The following is a 20,514-nucleotide window of genomic DNA, read 5'->3' as shown; positions in this document are numbered from 1 at the left end:
TCCTTGTATGACTCCAGCATTAGGGGATTTATTTGTGTGATACCAGACGGGAACCAGGCGTGTTTTGTGGGTGTCCCTCCCTGCTCCCTCCCATGCTCCTCAGCAGTTCAAAGGCGTGGTGGCGACGTGACCGGCTACTTTGTGCCGATACTAGGAGAGCAGGCTATGTGGATTAAAAAGTGCAGACCCCACACGACTGCTTTGTTTTCTCTGAGTGGGAGTCTGTGGTAGTGGGGGTCGGGTTGAAGTGTGCTGGGGTCCAAGCCACTAGACGTGCCGTCATCAAATAGTACCGTGACAGGAACAATGAGGTAGGTTCGCCCCTGTCACTATACAATATGCAATCATCAAGGAATGTTTTTTATGCCAAGGAACTAATCTAATCCTGGCATTTTGATTGCCCTTCGTCTCAGGGAAGGAAAGCACAAGTTCCCAGATTGTCAACATATCTTTTTCTCATGTCCCTTATTCACCGAAACATCTGCTCTTTTTACTCATCTTGCCCAAGTCTTACTTCCCTGGCCTTACGATGGCCTTGGAAACAGTGGACATAAAATACGTCTGTGTGTTTTGACAGAGAGGCTATTTTTTTGTTACAAAACAAAACTAGTCTCTAGTCAATGTGATAGCATAGCCTAAAAATACAAATCTATTTTAGGAAAACTACTTAAAACATTACACTGTTGTTATTCCAAGACTTCCACCCTCATTCGTTTCACACACAGTAGAAGGAGAAAGGGAGGTTGAAATTACATTTACATTTTACATTTTAGTCATTTAGCAGACGCTCTTATCCAGAGCGACTTACTGTAGAGTGCATACATTTTATTACATTTTACATACTACTCCAATTTGAAATCTACTCCAAACCCACAAAGAGACTGTAAAATGGACGCTCTATGAAAAGCTCGTGAAATAGGAATGACCCTCCCCAGCTAGTCTCTCTCCATGTTTTTGTTTGGGAGACCGTGGATAATGTAGACGGTTTTGGGAGACCGTGGATAATGTAGACGGTTTTGGGAGACCGTGGATAATGTAGACGGTTTTGGGAGACCGTGGATAATGTAGACGGTTTTGGGAGACTGTGGATAATGTAGACGGTTTTGGGAGACCGTGGGTAATGTAGTGCAAGTGCTTTAGGTATTAGGCCACGCCTTCTCAGCTCATATCTAAGCCAAGCCCAGACAGCAGATGTGGGGGTCTGTGTTGGTCAGCCATTCTGGGGTTAATGGCTGTCTGGCAGGAATTGGCGTTTTTCTCCAGTCATGGCTGTGACACTGACAGCCAGGGGAAGTGGGAGGGTAGCGGAGCCAGAGAGGTTGTTAGTGTAGTTTGGAGGAAATAGGATTCCAATATGGTCATGGATTTAATTGTAAAGCCTTAAAATAAGATCTTTGCTCGTCGTTTTCCTTATTATTTTATAGCCAATTAGATAATTCAAGGATTTTATAGGTGTTCAAGAAGTGTTAGTGTAATTGCAAGGTAATAAATCCACTAGTAAGATCCCAATTTTGTCCATCGGCAAAACATTTTTACGATAGCTCATACTGCTGGTTATGCTAATAACTGGAGAATTAATTCAGAAATCTGTTACTGCCATCTTTTTTATAAAAATAGATATATTTCTGCGCAACTCAAAATACTTCTCTCTGTGAAGTTACATGGCAACATCTAGATGCTGTAGCCCGCCCTATTTGTCATCTGACTCCGGGCCGGCTGTTTCCTGATGATAATGCATTTTAAATTTAGAGGGAATCTATCTAAATTGACAAGGAGCTTTGAAACCTTAGCCCTCTCTGTGTCCTGGGAAGTATAATGTGACTCAATCGTTCGGTCACGACCCTGCGTGCTCAGATTGGAGAGAGCCAGATGGAGCCTGATGTCATGCATTAAGACTCATTATTTCATTCAATCTTCTCAACTGAAGCAAGGGCATCGTCAGAACCATCAAGGGAATTCATTATCCCCAAGAAATACTTTGTTTATCCTCTGTGAAACATTCTGAGTTTGCATGAATGTGTTATCTTGGAACAGATTCGAAGGCCCAGCAGTGTCCTATCATGCTACAGTACAGTAGCCAATGGTGGAAATCCCTTCTTGTTCTCTGCTCATTGGGTTAAAAGCCTCTGATTGGAATGATGAATGCCTCAGTGAGGAAAGACGGCCTCAGTGAGGAAAGACGGCCTCAGTGAGGAAAGACGGCCTCAGTGAGGAAAGACGGCCTCAGTGAGGAAAGACGGCCTCAGTGAGGAAAGACGGCCTCAGAGAGGAGGAAAGACGGCCTCAGAGAGGAGGAAAGACGGCCTCAGAGAGGAGGAAAGACGGCCTCAGAGAGGAGGAAAGACGGCCTCAGAGAGGAGGAAAGACGGCCTCAGAGAGGAGGAAAGACTGCCTCAGTGAGGAAAGAGTGAATGTGTGAGAGTGATTGAGGGCTGTGTTGTGTTCAGCTGCACTTGGATTATGTCTCCGTCTGTCCCTGTGCACACGCCCAATTTCCTGACAGAGCACTCTCTCCAGATTGAAAGTGTCTGCTGAGGTGTGATGCTGCTTGATGGGCTATGTGTGTTTTGTGAATGTGAAGGCATTTTCAATGGACCTCGGATTGATCAAAGCATTGTTGTCGATATAAATGTTCATACTGGAGCTTTGGCCGGGGTAGGCCGTCATTGTAAATAAGAATTTGTTCTTAACTGACTTGCCTAGTTAAATAAATAAAATAAATAAATTGGCCAGTGAGATTGATTTGAAGATGGGGTAATTTAGCAAGTATGTTACATGTTGTTCATGACCGATTTTAGCATTGATTTTATGTGGTTGTCAACCGACCATCTTTGACGCTCCAGCTTCAAAAGATTCTACAAACTTGATGTGTTACAAAATGTGTCAGATGTGTTGTGAGCAATTATCAAGATCCTAGCAAACTGGCTAATCCTCCAGCACCTGCTAGGCTAAGTAAACGGACAGATTTTCTTTGTTTCTTTAAATTCTTCAAAGATGTCTTGATCATGCTTTTCGGAACAGTGTTCTGATTAGAGGTCGACCGATTATGATTTTTCAACACCGATACCGGTTATTGGAGGACCAAAAAAAAGGCGATACCGATTAATCGTCCGAAAATAATAATAAATAATAATAATAAAAAAATAATTATATATATATATATATATATATATATATATAATTTTTTTTCATTTATTTGTAATAATGCCAATTACAACAATACTGAATGAACACTTTTCTTTTACCGTAATATAATACATCAATAAAATCAATTTAGCCTCAAATAAAAATTGAAACATGTTCAATTTGGTTTAAATAATGCAAAAACAAAGTGTTGGAGAAGAAAGTAAAAGTGCAATATGTGCCATGTAAAACGTTTAAGTTCCTTGCTCAGAACATGAGAACATATGAAAGCTGGTGGTTCCTTTTAACGTGAGTCTTCAATATTCCCAGGTTACAAGTTTTAGGTTGTAGTTATTATAGGAATTATAGGACTATTTCTTTCTATACCATTTGTATTTCATATACCTTTGACTATTGGATGTTCTTATAGGCACTTTAGTATTGCCAGTGGAACAGTATAGCTTCGTCCCTCTCCTCGCCCCTATCTAGACTCGAACCAGGAACACATGTACAACAGCCACCCTCGAAGCATCGTTACCAAGGGGAACAACTACTCCAAGTATCAGAGCGAGTGACATCACCAATTTGAAACGCTATTAGCGCGCACCTCGCCAGCCATTTCACATCAGTTACACCAGCCTAATCTCAGGAGTTGATGGGCTTGAAGTCATAAACAGCTCAATGCTTGAAGCATTGCGAAGAGCTGCTGGCAAACGCACGAAAGGGCTGTTTGAATGAATGCTTACGAGCATGCTGCTGCCTACCATCGCTCAGTCAGATTGCTCTATCAAATATCAAATCATAGACTTAATTATACCATAATAACACATAGAAATACGTGCCTTTGGTCATTGATATGGTCGAATCCGGAAACGATCATTTCGAAAAAACAAAACGTTTATTCTTTCAGTGAAATACGGAACCGTTCCATATTTTATCTAACGGGTGACATCCCTAAGTCTAAATATTGCTGTTACATTGTACAACCTTCAATGTTATGTCATAAATATGTACAATTCTGGCAAATTAATTACAGTCTTTGTTAGGAATAAATGGACTTCACACAGTTCGCAACGAGCCAGGCGGCCCAAACTGCTGCATATACCCTGACTACTTGTACAGAACGCAAGAAAAGTGACACAATTTCCCCAATTATAAGAAATTCATGTTAGCAGGCAATATTAACAAAATATGCAGGTTTAAAAATATATACTTGTGTATTGATTTTAAAGAAAGGCATTGATGTTTATGGTTATGTTTGGTGAAACGACAGTGCTAAATCATCACCCGTTTGGCGAAGTAGGCTGTGATTCGATGAGAGATTAACAGGCACCGCATCGATTATATGCAACGCATGACACGCTAGATAAACTAGTAATATCAACCATGTGTAGTTAACTAGTGATTATGTTAAGATTGATTGTTTTTTTATAAGATAAGTTTAATGCTAGCTTACCTTGGCTTCTTGCTGCCCTCGTGTAACAGGTAGTCAGCCTTCCATGCAGGCTCCTCGTGGAGTGCAATGTAAGGCAGGTGGTTAGAGCGTTGGACTAGTAACCGGAAGGTTGCAAAAACGAATCCCCAAGCTGACAAGGTAAAAATCTGTCGTTCTGCCCCTGAACAAGGCAGTTAACCCACCGTTCCTAGGCCTTCATTGAAAATAGGAATGAGTTCTTAACTGACTTGCCTAGTTAAATAAAGAACGGTGTCCAAAAATACAGATTTCTGATTGTTATGAAAACTTGAAATCGGCCCTAATTAATCGGCCATTCCGATTTAATCGGTCGACCTCTAGTTCTGATGTGCAGTTTAAAACACAAACGGTGTATCAATATCACACTTGCCTCCTAGCTTTGTGGATGAACTAGGTAGGTATGATCTTCTTAGTGTTTTACAGTACATCACTGTAGGTGTGAGAGCCTTTATCTCAAACATATTGTTGACTTGGCTGCCTTCAGTGAAAACACGTGGCGAAAGCCAGAAGCGGTATGCTCTCCAACGTTCTAAATCATCCGTCCATTTGGTTTGTGCCTATCCAGAAAGCCGGCAACCATCTTGCCAGAGAGGACAGCTACTTTTAGTAGTCTGCTGAATCTCAACCCATCACACCACCGTGACTTAGTCGGCACATTTCTACCTCGGCTGCCAGACCTCCCAAGTTGTTGTAGGGGCTTGTATAATTTCTTTCTCCTATGGGGCCTCCCTTGCTGTGTTGATTGCCTACCTCTGCCAGCCATGTCTATGGCTTCAATCAAATATCACTTTGATATTGCAGCTATAGGGCAAGCTAAGACTCCACCGACTGCTGCGGAAGCTCTTTGTGTTCAGACTGCCTAATTGACATAGGTAATAAAACCCTGGATCTAGGTAACATAGAGCTACAGATTGATTTATATCTCTGTCCTGGGTTAAATAACTCTGTCACTGCTTGGTGGTATCATCATCAAGGAGAGAGGAAAATAGAAATCAATGGAGATCCATTCTGAATATAACAAGTCCCACAGTTGCTGCATACTTAGGGAGGGATGATGTCAGCAGAAATACGTTTAGGACAGGGCTCTTCAACCCTTGTCCTGGAGAGCAACCGTCCTGTAGGTTTTCGCTCCAACCCTAATCTAGAACACCTAGACTGGAGTTGGACTGAACCTGCAGGACGTTAGCTGTCCAGGAACAGGTTTGGAGAGCCCTGGTTTAGGGCATTATCACTATACCAACGTTTCCCAAACTCGGTCCTCTGGACCCCAAGGGGTGCATATTTGTTTTTTTTGCCCTAGCACTACAAAGCTGATTCAAATGATGAAAGCTTGATGATTAGTTGATTATTTGAATCAGCTGTGTAGTGCTAGGTCAAAAACCAAAACGTGCACCACTTGGGGCCCCGAGGACCGAGTCTGGGAAACCCTGCACCCTCACAAGACTAATTGAAATATCTACTTATATAAGCAGATATCCAGACCAGGGCTAGAAAGAGAGTGTTTGAGCTTAAGGTGATATTGGATGGAGAAAAACATTTCACAACTCTGCATCTCAGGTTCCACTTTTTTTATACACACATATATATATATATATATATATATATATATAATTATTTCCCCCCCCCCTTTTTTCTCCCCTATTTTGTGGTATCCAATTGTTAGTAGTTACTGTCTTGTCTCTTCGCTACAACTCCCGTACGGGTTTGGGAGAGACAAAGGTCGAGAGCCATGCGTCCTCCGAAACACAACCCAACCAAGCCGCACTGCTTCTTAACACAGCGCGCCTCCAACCCGGAAGCCAGCCGCACCAATGTGTTAGAGGAAACACCGTACACCTGGTGACCTGGTCAGCGTGCACTGCACCCGGCACGCCACAGGAGTCACTAGTGCGCGATGAGACAAGGATACCGATCAAACCCTCCCTAACCCGGACGACGCTAGGCCAATTGTGCGTCACCCCATGGACCTCCCGGTCGCCGCCGGCTGCGACAGAGCCCGGGCTCGAACCCAGAGTCTCTGGTGGCACAGCTAGTACTGCGATGCAGTGCCTTAGACCACTGCGCCACTCGGGAGGCAAGGTTCCACTTTTAAAGGGGATTCACCTATATTGTGACCTGTATTTTGTTTCATAGCTTGCTTTGAACAAAACCTCCAGTGTGGTTGAAAACCAGAGTTTCATTATGTGTGGGTTCTGGACTTTGTTTTGGTCTATGAATCCAGATGGTCTCTGTGGAGCTAATAATATTGTGTTTTATGCAAGTCGTATTTTACACTAGACTGGCTAATGACTCATTTTTACAGTAGAATGGTCAATGGGAAACTCTTGGGACCAAATTGTTCAAACAAAGCTGCATCTTAAGAAGGGTGGTTAGGATAACTCCATCTATATTGATGGTCTTTTGTTTGACAACTGCAATTGCTGCAAAGGATTGCTAGCTCCTGACTGACACAGTCAGCAGGCGGCAGCACTTGCAGTGAATGTTGTGTGGTAAATGATTGTAGGCTGTCTTGGGAGAATCTTAGGAGGCCTGTGTTGTGTGACTCAGCTAGTGGTGGACAGGGAGCTGGGTTTAAATGGGAATACTCAGGTGGAGATCTTGTTAGCGTCTCATGATGAGTAATTGTGTTCAGCTAATATGATGAAGTTTTTAGAATTTGTGTTAATTGTTTTTCTTTCTTCTGGAGAAAACAGGACTTAAAAGCCAGGATCAAAATGACTGTTTGATGAGCACTTATGGGAGTTTTTTTTTCCTGACAGAGATGGTTATTGTAGGGAAATGTCCAGAAGTGGGATGTGGATTGAAAGTCAGTAAGGTCTCACACAGTAGGCCCAGTGATGTCGTAACTCGGGGCAATGCCGCTGCACTGCCTCCCATTGGCCAGATCTCAGAGATCAAGTTTAGATAAGACGCAGCTCTCTTGCTTGGGCCAAGAAACACGAGCAATGAACATTAGACCGGTGGAAATCTGTCCTTTGGTCTGATGAGTCCAAATGTGTGATTTTTGGTTCCAACCTCAGTGTCTTTGTGAGACACAGAGTAGGTGAACGGATGATCTCTGCAAATGTGGTTCCCACCGTGAAGCGTGATGGTGTGGGGTGCTTTGCTGGTGACACTGTCAGTGATTTATTTAGAATTCAAGGCACATTTAACCAGCATGGCTACCACAGCATTCTGCAGCGATACGCCATCCCATCTGGTTTGCGCTTAGTGGGACTATCATTTGTTTTTCAACAGGACAATGACCCAAAACACACCTCCAGCCTGTGTAAGGGCTATTTGACCAAGAAGGAGAGTGATTGAGTGCTCTATCAGATGACCTGGCCTCCACAATCACCCAACCTCAACCCAATTGAGATGGTTTGGGATGAGTTGGACCGCGGAATGAAGGAAAAGCAGCCAACAAGTGCTCACCAAATGTGGGAACTCCTTCAAGACTGTTGGAAAAGCATTCCAGGTGAATCTGGTTGAGAGAATGCCAAGAGTGTGCAAAGCTGTCATCAAGGCTAAGGGTGGCTACTTCGAAGAATCTCAAATATAAAATATTTTGATTTGTTTTAACACTTTTTTTGCTATTACATGATTCAATATGTGTTATTACGTAGTTTTGATGTCTTCACTATTATTCTACAATGTAGAAAATCGTAAAAATAACAAAATAAACTTGAATGAGTAGGTGTGTCCAAACTTTTGACTGGTACTGTAGGTGGCCTTCCTTGTGTCAGTAAGAGGCCACCGATAAGTGTGAATAAACACATCGTCAGCTTTTGCCCACTCCATGAAATACAAAATCAGCAAACGGAGCACAGAGCACTTCTCAGGCCTGAGTCCTGGGAGATACTGAGACATTCTGGATATAAAACATCACAGAGCCTTTCCTAACATAACACTGATTCAGGCCTAGTTATTCTCTCTCATGGCTAGCAGTGTAGCGCGGGGAATACTGTTTCTGTTTATCTGTGGAAACTGAACGTAGCTTCTTTGCCTGGGTTATTTTGCAGTTTTAGTAGATTCAGACTGAGGCAAAGATGATGATATGTTGAATGCCGTGAGATTGGGAACAAGGGCAGAGTGGCGCCGGATGGACCTACTTAGTGAAGTACAAAACCAATCCCCCGGTGACCCTCTAATCATCGGTCGGTTTCTTAGTACAGTGGTGCATTGTCTCAGCTGAAGTCAGACAGCGTGTATGTGTAATGTAAGTGCATTAGTGTCTGTGAGACAATTAGCTTGTGTGTTAGCTTTGTGAGTTGATTTCTGTGCATGCTTTGTAGTGCTGAGCGATTAGTGCTTTTTGAGGTCTGTTAGGTTTCAGTTTGATTTATATTAAAAAAAAGATTTCGGTTTCGATTTTTTTTTTTTTAACATGAAATGCACTATGCATTATGTGGGTTGAATGCTGTAACAACACAGAATAAAACAATTAATAAAAGTCCCATGATGGAAGTGACTGTCCATGACTGCTTGTCACTTATCTACCATCACTTATTCACAGTACTTTACTATAATAAAATATTGCAGATGTTATGTATATTAAATTTGATTTATTTGATTACTTTATTATTTCATTAATGAAATAATAGCAGGCGTGAAAGAAACAGACTGGGCAAGTACAGGAGCTGCACAATGGATTATGGTCATTGTAGTTAATTATCACGTTTTCTGCAGTAAACTGTGTAGAACATTGGCCTGTTGGAAACTACAACTCCCTGCTACAAATCAAATCATGCCTGAATTGTTTGTTCTCTAGAGACTCTGTGCATTGAGCTCACAGAATTATAAAAAAATAAAAATGGAATTCAAGTAGTTGAACCTACGTCGATCAATTAGTAGTTTAAAAAAAGAAAAATGATCAACATTTTGGTTAATCGCTCAGCACTAATGTGTGTGTGTGTGTGTGTGTGTGTGTGTGTGTGTGTGTGTGTGTGTGTGTGTGTGTGTGTGTGTGTGTGTGTGTGTGTGTGTAATAAAAATGATAGAATAGCATCAGCCTGACCTACCTCCATATCTGAACTGGTCCCCGATCTGAACAGGCCTCCTGTGGTCTCTATGGAGTTCTCCTGCACTCCTCTCTCTCATTCCTTCCCTCTCCCCTCTTCCACCAGACTGGAGATCAGTTGGATCTATTTATAGTATCGTCTTGAATAATGAATCACCTGCAGACAGACAGGAGGCTGTGCCTTGCCTCGTCTCACACACACAGATGCACTCCCAAACACACCTGCTACACACACACACACACACACACTCACACACACCTGTGGGGCGGCAGGTAGCATAGCAGTTAAGAGCGTTGGGCCAGTAACCGAAGGGTTGCTGGTTCGGATCCCTGTGCCGGCAAGGTGTAAAATTCTGCCCTTGAGCAAGGCAGTTAACCTCCAACAACATCTGCTACTCGGGCGCTCAGATTCAGAGGGGTTCGGTTAAATGGGGAAGACACATTTCGGTTGAATCCATTCAGTTGTGCAACTGAGTAGGTATCCCCTTTCCCTGTTTCCACATTGGCCTGTGGCAAGAGGACCGCTATCAATGCCAGAGATAAGAGAAACCCTCAATCCTTTAATCATTAAATCAGGAAATAAAAGTACCTCAGAGCTCACAACATTACTGCCATACAATATTACCCTTGGAAGTAATTCAAGCACGGCAAAATCAATGCGGCAGTTTGTGTACCATATGGATTCAATTGTGATTTTGAACTGACAAGAACTGGACTTCCTTTCTCTCTTCCCTCTTTCTCTCTCTCTCTCCTTTCCTCCCTCCAGGCACTGGATGTGGACCGCAGTGTGCTGTACAAGATGAAGAAGTCAGTCAAGGCCATCTACACCTCAGGCCTGGGTGAGTGAGAGAGGTTTATGCTCATTTAAAGTTAAAACACCATACCTCTCTCTATGGGCTGGAGGTTGACAAGCGGTTAGCGGTTAATGCTACCTTTGGTTAAAGCTGTCAGGGTCTGGGTGACTGAAAGGTCCATTTAATGAAAGGTCAGGGTTCAGAGTCACCTGTGACGATCATTTTAGAAAGTCAAAAAGCTAGTGCATTCGGAAAGTATTCAGACTCCTTGACTTTTTACACATTTTGTTACATTACAGCCTTATTCTAAAATGTATTCAATAGTTTTTTCCCCTAATCAATCTACACAATACCCCATAATGACAAAGCAAAAATTGTTTTTTAGAAATGTTTGCAAATGTATCATCATCAAAAAAACTAGCACATTTACATAAGTATTCAGACCCTTTACTCAGTACTTTGTTGAAGCACCTTTGGCAGAGATTACAGCCTCGAGTCTTCTTGGGTATGACATTACAAGCTTGGCACACCTGTATTTGGGGAGTTTCTCCCATTCTTCTCTGCAGGTCGTCTCAAGCTGTCAGTTTGGATGGGGAGCGTCACTGCACTGCTATTTCCAGGTCTCTCCAGAGATGTTCGTTCAGGTTCAAGTCCGGGCTCTGGCTGGGCCACTCAAGGACATTCAGAGACTTGTCCCGAAGCCACTCCAATGCTGTCTTGGCTGTGTGCTTAGGGTCGTTGTCATGTTGGAAGGCGAACCTTCGCTTCAGTCTTTCATCAAGGCTCTCTATACTTTGCTCCGTTCATCTTTGCCTCGATCCTGACTAGTCTCCCTGTCCCTGCCGCTGAAAAGCATCCCCACAGCATGATGCTGCCACCACCATGCTTCACCGTAGGGATGGTGCCAGGTTTCTTCCAGACATGACACTTGGCATTCAGGCCAAAGAGTTCAATCTTGGTTTCATCAGACCAGAGAATCTTGTTTATTGGGGTCTGAGACTTTAGGTGTCTTTTGGCAAACTCCAAGCGGGCTGTCATGTGGCTTTTACTGAGGAGTGGCTTCCATCTAGCCACTCTACCATAAAGGCCCGATTGATGGAGTGTTGCAGAGATGGGAGAACCTTCCAAAAGGACAACCATCTCCACAGAGGAACTCTGGAGCTTTGTCAGTGACCATCGGGTTCTTGGTCACCTCCCTGACCAAGGCCCTTCTAGCCCGATTGCTCAGTTTGGCCGGGTGGCCAACTCTAGGAAGAGTCTTGGTGGTTCCAAACTTTTTCCATTTAAGAATGATGGAGGCAACTGTGTTCTTTGGGTCCTTTAATGCTGCAGACATTTTTTTGGTACCCTTCCCCAGATCTGTGCCTCAACACAACCCTGTCTCGGAGCTCTTTGGACAATTCCTTCGAACTCATGGCTTGATTTTTGCTCTAAAATGCACTGTCAACTGTGGGACCTTATATAAACAGGTGTGTGCCTTTCCAAATCCTGTCCAATCAATTGAATTGAGCACAGGTGGACTGCAATCAGGTTGTAGAAACATCTCAAGTATGATCAATAGTCTTGTAGGAAAGGGTCTGAATATTTATGTAAATATGGCATTTCTGTTTTTTTATTTAGAATACATTTGCAAAAATGTCAACCTGTTTTTTTGCTTCGTCATTATGGGCTATTGTGTGTCCATTGATGAGGGGGAAAAATATTTACTACATTTTCGAGTAAGGCTGTAACATAACAAAATGTGGAAAAGGTCAAAGTTCAACGGGTCTGAATACTTTCCGAATGTAGCTATACCTAGGAAAACCTAAGTTCCAAAGGCTAGGCCTAAGATATTGTATATGAGGTCATAAAATAAGTTTTGTAGTGATGCCTATGTTGAGGATGTAAAGAATATTTCCTGGTCTGTGGTGTGTAACGAGGAGCACTTGACACATTTTTGAAATTGCTTATTCCAGTTACTAATAAGCATGCACCCATTAAGAACATGACTGTAATAACTGTTAAATCCCCATGGATTGATGACGAATTGAAAAATTGTATGGTTGAGAGGGATGAGACAAAAGGAATGGCCAATAAGTCTGGCTGCACAACCGATTGGCAAACGTACTGTATTTGGGACAAATCATTCACTTAACCTTAAACCTCAACTAAATCTTGTAGTGAATACTGTGGAAATTGAGAAAGTTGAGGTGACCAAACTGCTTGGAGTAACCCTGGGTTGTGAACTGTCGTGGTCAAACATGTTGATACAACAGTAGCTAAGATGGGGAGAAGTCTGTCCATAATAAAGCACAGCTCTGCCTTCTTAACAACACTATCAACAAGGCAGGTCCTACAGGCCCTGGTTTTGTCGCACCTGGACTACTGTCCAGTCGTGTGGTCAGGTGCCACGAAGAGGGAAATTACAACTGGCTCAGAACAGGGCAGCACAGAGCGAGAGAGAGACAGAGAGCTAACATTAATACTATGCATGTAAATCTCTTATGGCTCAAAGTGGTGGAGAGATTGTGTTCATCACTACTTGTTTTTGTAATGCACACGGACACCCATGGATACCCCACAAGACATGCCACCAGAGGTCCTTTCACAGTCCTCAAATCCAGAACAGACTATGAGAGGCGCACAGTACTACATAGAGCCATGACTACATGGAAGTCTATTCCACATCAGGTAATTGATGCAAGCAGTAGAATCAGATTTAGAAAATAGATAGAAATAAACCTTATAGAACAGCGGGGACTGTGAAGCAACATAAACATAGACACATGCTTGTTACTTTTATTTCTTATTTTATATTTTTTAACTGCGTTGTTGGTTAGGGGCTTGTAAGGAAGCATTTCACTGTAAGGTGTGTGTGTGTGTGTGCGGCAAGAATATTTGTGTGTGTAATAAACATACATTAATATATTATATTTATATGAAATTAAAAATTTATGTGTCACTTGGCAGATTTCATTGTTATTTTGTAATTTAACCAAATTTTTATGTGAAGAACCTACAAGTTCTTTACAGCTTATACAGCTTATAGAACAGCGGGGACTGGGAAGACACACACACAGGTACAGACACACGCACACACGCTAGCACACACACTCTACACACGATCATTGTAATATTGTTATATGGTGGCATTATGCATTTTGTATTGTAGATATGTAGTGGTGTAATAATGTTGTACTGTTTTATCCACACGTTTCCTGGGGAGGTTACTGGGGGAATTATTATGAGTGTCACTTCCGGCGGGAAGTAGCGAAGTACTGAGTTTGGCCCGGCGGTGTTTTTCCTTGCCAACTGGGATAAGCAATAATCAGATATTCACTTGCTAGATGTTGAAATGTTACGGAGCCGGGGACAACATGCGCTGTTCGTGGTTGTACATACAACCAGACAAACTTAATGATTGTCTTGAATTGGAGGGCTTCGACCATAAACATAAAACTAAATCAGAATGTTCCTGTCAGAGATGGTACAGTTTCCATCGCCTCCCAAATGACGACGAAGCGTAAAGAAATTGGCTCAAAAACGTAAAATTAAAAAAGCTCCCAAAAGTTGTATGTTTGCTCGTTTCACTTTGTTGATAAGACACCAACGCAGGATAACCCACACCCAACACTCTTTCTGGGTTATGAGAGGGCACCAGAGAAGAGACGCAGCCTCAGCAGGAGGGTTGACAGACTTGTCACAAGAACAGGAATGTCGACTAGTTTTGATATTGCGTGTGTGTCTTCAGTTTTTGTTACTAGAATTTGACTACGATAGCTTCTAGTCAGGGTCTGAAATTAATCTCTTTAATTCCTGCCAAACACTTTTTTTTATTTAAATTCGGCACTTATGAAATCTATGTTAAACGCTTTATAATTGTAAACACTGAGTCAGTGGGAAGCTACCTCACATTAAAAATATGGTACATATTGTGGAACCTTAATGCATGATTATTCTTAGGTTATTCTTTTATTTATATTATTATAAGTTATCTGCCATGGTGGCACGTGACCTGAAATGTTTACCTGCCACAGCCAACATTTACCCTGTATTTGGCAGGTGTTAATTTCATACCCTGTTCTAGCTAATAGATACAGAATATTTATTTTGAAAATATTAAACCTAAACCTTGCAGTAGAGAATAATCTGATAAATGCTATAAGGCACAGGGAGTTTAAAATGTTTTTAAAAGTGCCCCTAATTAGTGTATTTGCTTTTCTCAATCCTTATCAAATAAGCTCATGAACTAATCATCTATATTCATACTCAACTAATCATCACCTGCAGATGAGCCTGGTGTGGTGATGGTTTCTGAGGAACCAGGTCCTATTTCAAAGACCTTCCATGATGCCCAAACAGTGGTCAGACCCAGCAATGGAGGACCACAACTACTCCAAAGGACCTATCATCACATGTGGCATAACTGCACCAGCCCCTGAGAGGTCACTGTCTGATGCAGATGTTACATTGAAAGATGATGCAGACTGTCTGCTGTACACAGGGATTCCACTACTAGAATTCAACACTCTTGTGTCTTGCTTACAAGGTTTTGCCCCCACATCATCAACAATGCCGGTTGTAGACCAAATTCTGTTGACACTATTGAAACTTAGACAGAACTTTGTTATAGCTGATTCAGCAAGACGCTTCAAAAGGTCACCCGGTCATGTCAGTAAAACATTGAAATTCTGGATAGATTTCATTGCTGAGCACACCAAGGATCTCATTCCATGGCTGCCTCGTGAGACGATAAAGGCTACTAGTTTTTCCGAATTTTTTTCCAAACACAACTTGTTAATGATTGCACAGAAAGTGTTTTGCAGAAGGCTAAATATCTGGACTCAGGAACTGAATCTTACAGTCACTGCTATGCCAGTAATAGGTTAAAATATCTTGTAGCAACTGCTCCATCAGGAATGGTTATGTTCATTTCCGAGGCTTATGGTGGGAAATGTAGCGATAGGTTTATAACACAGAACTCAGGGTTTCTCGACCATTTGCGTGCTGGAGATGAGGTGATGGGGGGCCGTGGCTTCACAATTAGGGACTTGCTAGAGGAACGTAATGTACGCATGGTCTTATCAGCATTTACACGCAAGCAATGCCAGTTGACAAATGAGCAGGTCACTCGCACACGACGCATTTCTAATATCCGTATTCATGTGGAACGAGCAATAAGGCATCCTAAGGTAGAGGTCGACCGATTTAATCAGAATGGCCGAATAATTAGGGCCGATTTCAAGTTTTCATAACAATCGGAAATCGGTATTTTTGGACACCGATTTTTATTTATTATTATTATTACTTTACTTAACTAGGCAAGTCCGTTAAGAACACATTCTTATTTTCAATGACGGCCTAGGAACGGTGGGTTAACTGCTTTGTTCAGGGGCAGAACGACAGATTTTTACCTTGTCAGCTTGGGGATTCAATCTTGCAACCTTACAGTTAACTAGTCCAACGCTCTAACCACCTGCTTTACATTGCACTCCACAAGGAGCCTGCCTGTTATGCGAATGCAGTAGGAAGCCAAGGTAAGTTGCTAGCTAGCATTAAACTTTATCTTATAAAAAACAATCAATCATAATCACTAGTTAACTACACATGGTTGATGATATTACTAGTTTATCTAGCGTGTCCTGCGTTGCATATAATCGATGCAGTGCGCATTCGCAAAAAAGGACTGTCGTTGCTCCAACGTGTACCTAACCATAAACATCAATGCCTTTCTTAAAATCAATACAGAAGTATATATTTTTAAACCTACATATTTAGTTGATATTGCCTGCAAACATGAATTTGTGTCACTTCTCTTGCGTTCTGTGCAACAGAGTCAGGGTATATGCAGCAGTTTGGGCCACCTGGCTCGTTGCGAACTGTGTGAAGACTATTTCTTCCTAACAAAGACAGCCAACTTCGCCAAACGGGGGATGATTTAACAAAAGCGCATTTGCGAAAAAAGCGCAATCGCTGCACGGCTGTACCTAACCATAAACATAAATGCCTTTCTTAAAATCAATACACAGAAGTATATATTTTTAAACCTGCATATTTAGCTGAAAGAAATCCGGGTTAGCAGGCAATATTAACCAGGTGAAATTGTGTCACTTCTCTTGCGTTCATTGCACGCAGAGTCAGTGTATATGCAACAGTTTGGGCCGCCTGGCTCGTTGTGAACTAATTTGCCAGAATTTTACGTAATTATGACATAACATTGAAGGTTGTACAATGTAACAGCAATATTTAGACTTAGGGATGCCACCCGTTAGATAAAATACGGAACGGTTCCGTGTTTCACTGAAAGAATAAACGTTTTGTTTTCGAAATGATAGTTTCCGGATTCGACCATATTAATGACCAACGGCTCGTATTTCTGTGTGTTATTATGTTATAATTAAGTCTATGATTTGATAGACTGCTCAATCTGAGCGATGGTAGGCAGCAGCAGGCTCGTACGCATTCATTCAAACAGCCCTGTCGTGCGTTTTGCCAGCAGCTCTTCGCAATGCTTCAATCATTGAGCTGTTTATAACTTCAAGCCTATCAACTCCCGAGATTAGACTGGTGTAACCGATGTGAAATGGCTAGCTAGTTAGCGGGGTGCGCGCTAATAGCGTTTCAATTGGTGATGTCACTCGCTCTGAGACTTGGAGTAGTTGTTCCCCTTGCTCTGCAAGGGTCGCGGCTTTTGTGGATTGATGGGTAACGATGCTTCGAGGGTGGCTGTTGTCGATGTGTTCCTGGTTCGAGCCCAGGTAAGGGCGAGGAGAGGGACGGAAGCTATACTGTTACACTGGCAATACTAAAGTGCCTATAAGAACATCCAATACTCAAAGGTATATGAAATACAAATGGTATCGAGAGAAATAGTCCTATAATAACTACAACCTAATACTTCTTACCTGGGAATATTGAAGACTCAAGTTAAAAGGAACCATCAGCTTTCATATGTTCTCATGTTCTGAGCAAGGAACTTAAACGTTTGCTTTTTTACATGGCACATATTGCACTTTTACTTTCTTCTCCAACACTTTGTTTTTGCATTATTTAAATCGAATTGAACATGTTTCATTATTTATTTGAGGCTAAATTGATTTTATTGATGTATTTTATATTAAGGTAAAAGGAAAGTGTTCATTCAGTATTGTTGTAATTGTCATTATTACAAATAAATGTAAAAAATGTGCCGATTAATCGGTATCGGCTTTTTTTTGGTCCTCCAATAATCGGTATCGGCGTCACCTTAAGCCACAGGTGTCAAACTCATTCCACGGGGGGCCGAGTGTCTGCGGGTTTTCGCTCCTCCCTTGTACTTGATTGATGAATTAACATCACTACTTAGTTAGGAACTCCCCACACCTGGTTGTCTAGGGCTTTACTGAAAGGAAAAACCAAAAACCTGCAGACACTAGGCCCTCCGTGGAATGAGTTTGACACCCCTGCCTTAAGGTGTACAGGATTCTCTCACAAATTGTGCCTATTAGTTTGTTCCCTAAAATTGACAACATACTTAACATCTGTGCAGCTCTTGTAAATCTGAGAGGAGAGCTTATTTCTATCAAATAGACACAATGTCTAACATAATCAACATGTCTAGCAACATGCACTGATCGTTTATGTATTCCAAAAATGTACATCACTTTATTCATATTAATGAACTGCAAAACATTGTCAGCATTTGTAACATTCTTTTATATTCCAACTGTTAGCTGTGTTTGTTTTAAATCATTGTTGTGTCATTGTTTTGTCAGCTCACACAACTGCCTGTACCAACATGCCTATTTTAACTGGTTCTGTCCTATGAAAAATATACCGGTGAGAGATCATTACACTGTGTTTGTGTAGGTATATCTCTTAATGAATTGATTATCTAATATATTACTATCTTATGTTATTATTTAATATATATATATTTATTAAAACTTATGAAGTAAGTGTATGCTCAAACTAATTGAATTGTGTTTGCCCAGCATATTTAATCTTCTGCTCACCCCCATTTACTTAACGAGTTCCAGGTACTTTGGGCAGAGATGGATCTTCTTTTCAGCCAAATCATCAGCCAACCGAGGTAGCTTGTGTAAAAAGTAGAACTTCAGCAGCTGTTGCATCTGTGTAGTCTTTATCAAATGGAATGTCCACTTCTATGTGCTCACTTGGTGTCCAGACAACCAGCTTGCAGCTCTGTAGGCCCAGGCACATCATAGTCACTTGTGTCTGAAAGAAGGAAAAAGAAAGCACATTGCCACAAAATTCTGAATACAATGTTCAATACTTGTCATAACAATCTATTTTCTTGAATACATTTTTACCCATCTGAAGGTAGTATCCATCTTTTCCATTGGGGTGAATTAGGTACTGTCCATCATCCAAGCTTTTGATGTCACCATTTGGCTGACTCAGAGACATGGAACTCTTGAAGGGGCACTTGATCTCAAGGAGCTGTGTTGCATCAAGGATCCCATCTGGGCTGGCTCCCAACCAAGGATGGTCAGGGTGCACCATCAGGCCTCTGTTCTGCACAACATGCCCTCTGCTCTCCAGGAGTGTGATGACATTGACTTCATTTTCTTTGCCATGCTTTGTTGCTGTATTCAAATCCAATTGTATTGTTCACATACACATGGTTAGCAGATGTTAATGCGAGTGTAGCGAAATGCTTGTACTTCTAGTTCCGACCGTGCAGTATTATCTAACAGCAATCTAACAATTTCACAACATCTACCTTATACACACAAGTGAAAAGGAATGATGTGTAAGAATATGTACATAAATATATGGATGAGCGATGGCCGAACGGCATAGGCAAGATGCAGTAGATGGTATAGAGTACAGTATATACATATGAGATGAGTAATGTAGGGTACGTAAACATTATATAAAGTGACATTGTTTAAGTGACTAGTGATACATTTATTACATCCAATTATTAAAGTGGCTAGAGATTGAGTCGGTATGTCGGCAGATGCCACTCAATGTTAGTGATAGCTGTTTAACAGTCTGATGGCCTTGAGATAAAAGCTGTTTTTCAGTCTCTTGGTCCCAGCTTTGATGCACCTGTACTGACCTCGCCTTCTGGATGATAGCGGGGTGAACAGGCAGTGGCTCTGGTGGTTGTTGTCCTTGATGATCTTTTTGGCCTTGTTGTGACATCGGGTGCTGTAGGTGTCCTGGAGGGCAGGTAGTTTGCCCCCGGTGATGCGTTGTGCAGACCTCACTACCCTCTGGAGAGCCTTACGGTTGTGGGCGGAGCAGTTGCCGTACCAGGCAAAGGTGATACAGCCTGACAGGATGCTCTTGATTGTGCATCTGTAAAAGTTTGTGTGTTTTTGGTGACAAGACAAATTGCTTTAGCCTCCAGAGGTTGAAGAGGCGCTATTGCGCATTCTTCACCATGCTGTCTGTGTGGGTGGACCAATTCAGTTTGTCCGTGATGTGTACCCCGAGGAACTTAAAACTTTCCACCTTCTCCACTACTGTCCCATCGACGTGGATGGGTGGTGCTCCCTCTGCTGTTTCCTGAAGTCCACGATCATCTCCTTTGTTTTGTTGACTTTGAGTGTGGGGTAATTTTCCTGACACCACACTCCGAGGGCCCTCACCTCCTCCCTGTAGGCTGTCTCGTCGTTGTTGGTAATCAAGCCTACCACTGTAGTGTCGTCTGCAAACTTGATGATTGAGTTGGAAGCGTGCATGGCCACGCAGTCGTGGGTGAACAGGGAGTACAGGAGAGGGCTGAGAACACACCCTTGTGGGGCCCCAGTGTTGATGATGAGCGGGGTGGAGATGTTGTTTCCTACCCTCACCACCTGGGGGCGGCCCGTCAGGAAGTCCAGGACCCAGTTGCACAGGGCGGGGTTGAGACCCAGGGTCTCGCTTAATGACGAGTTTGGAGGGTACTATGGTGTTAAATGCTGAGCTGTAATCGATGAACAGCATTCTTATATAGGTATTCCTCTTGTCCAGATGAGTTAGGGCGGTGTGCAGTGTGGTTGCGATTGCGTCGTCTGTGGACCTATTGGGGTGGTAAGCAAATTGGAGTGGGTCTAGGGTGTCAGGTAGGGTGGAGGTGTTATGATCCTTGACTAGTCTCTCAAAGCACTTCATGATGACGGTTGCCAGTGAAGGTTGGGTACAAATGCTCA

General features: G+C 42.3%; 1 protein-coding gene across 12 annotated transcripts in view; it reads left to right on the top strand.

Moving 5' to 3' along the window:
- LOC129811458 (arf-GAP with SH3 domain, ANK repeat and PH domain-containing protein 2-like) overlaps window positions 1-20,514 on the top strand; it is a 107,557-nt gene that overhangs the window by 17,262 nt on the left and 69,781 nt on the right. For all 12 annotated transcript variants that reach the window (XM_055862775.1, XM_055862773.1, XM_055862771.1 and 9 more), the window contains exon 2: window positions 10,363-10,435. In XM_055862775.1, coding sequence (XP_055718750.1) covers window positions 10,363-10,435 — 73 coding nt within the window. The remainder of the gene's footprint in view (window positions 1-10,362; window positions 10,436-20,514) is intronic.

This window comes from Salvelinus fontinalis, chromosome 15 (assembly GCF_029448725.1).
Source record: "Salvelinus fontinalis isolate EN_2023a chromosome 15, ASM2944872v1, whole genome shotgun sequence".
Taxonomy (NCBI): domain Eukaryota; kingdom Metazoa; phylum Chordata; class Actinopteri; order Salmoniformes; family Salmonidae; genus Salvelinus; species Salvelinus fontinalis.
The sequence above is the reverse complement of the archived record's forward strand: the minus strand, read 5'-3'. Positions and strand labels throughout refer to the sequence as shown.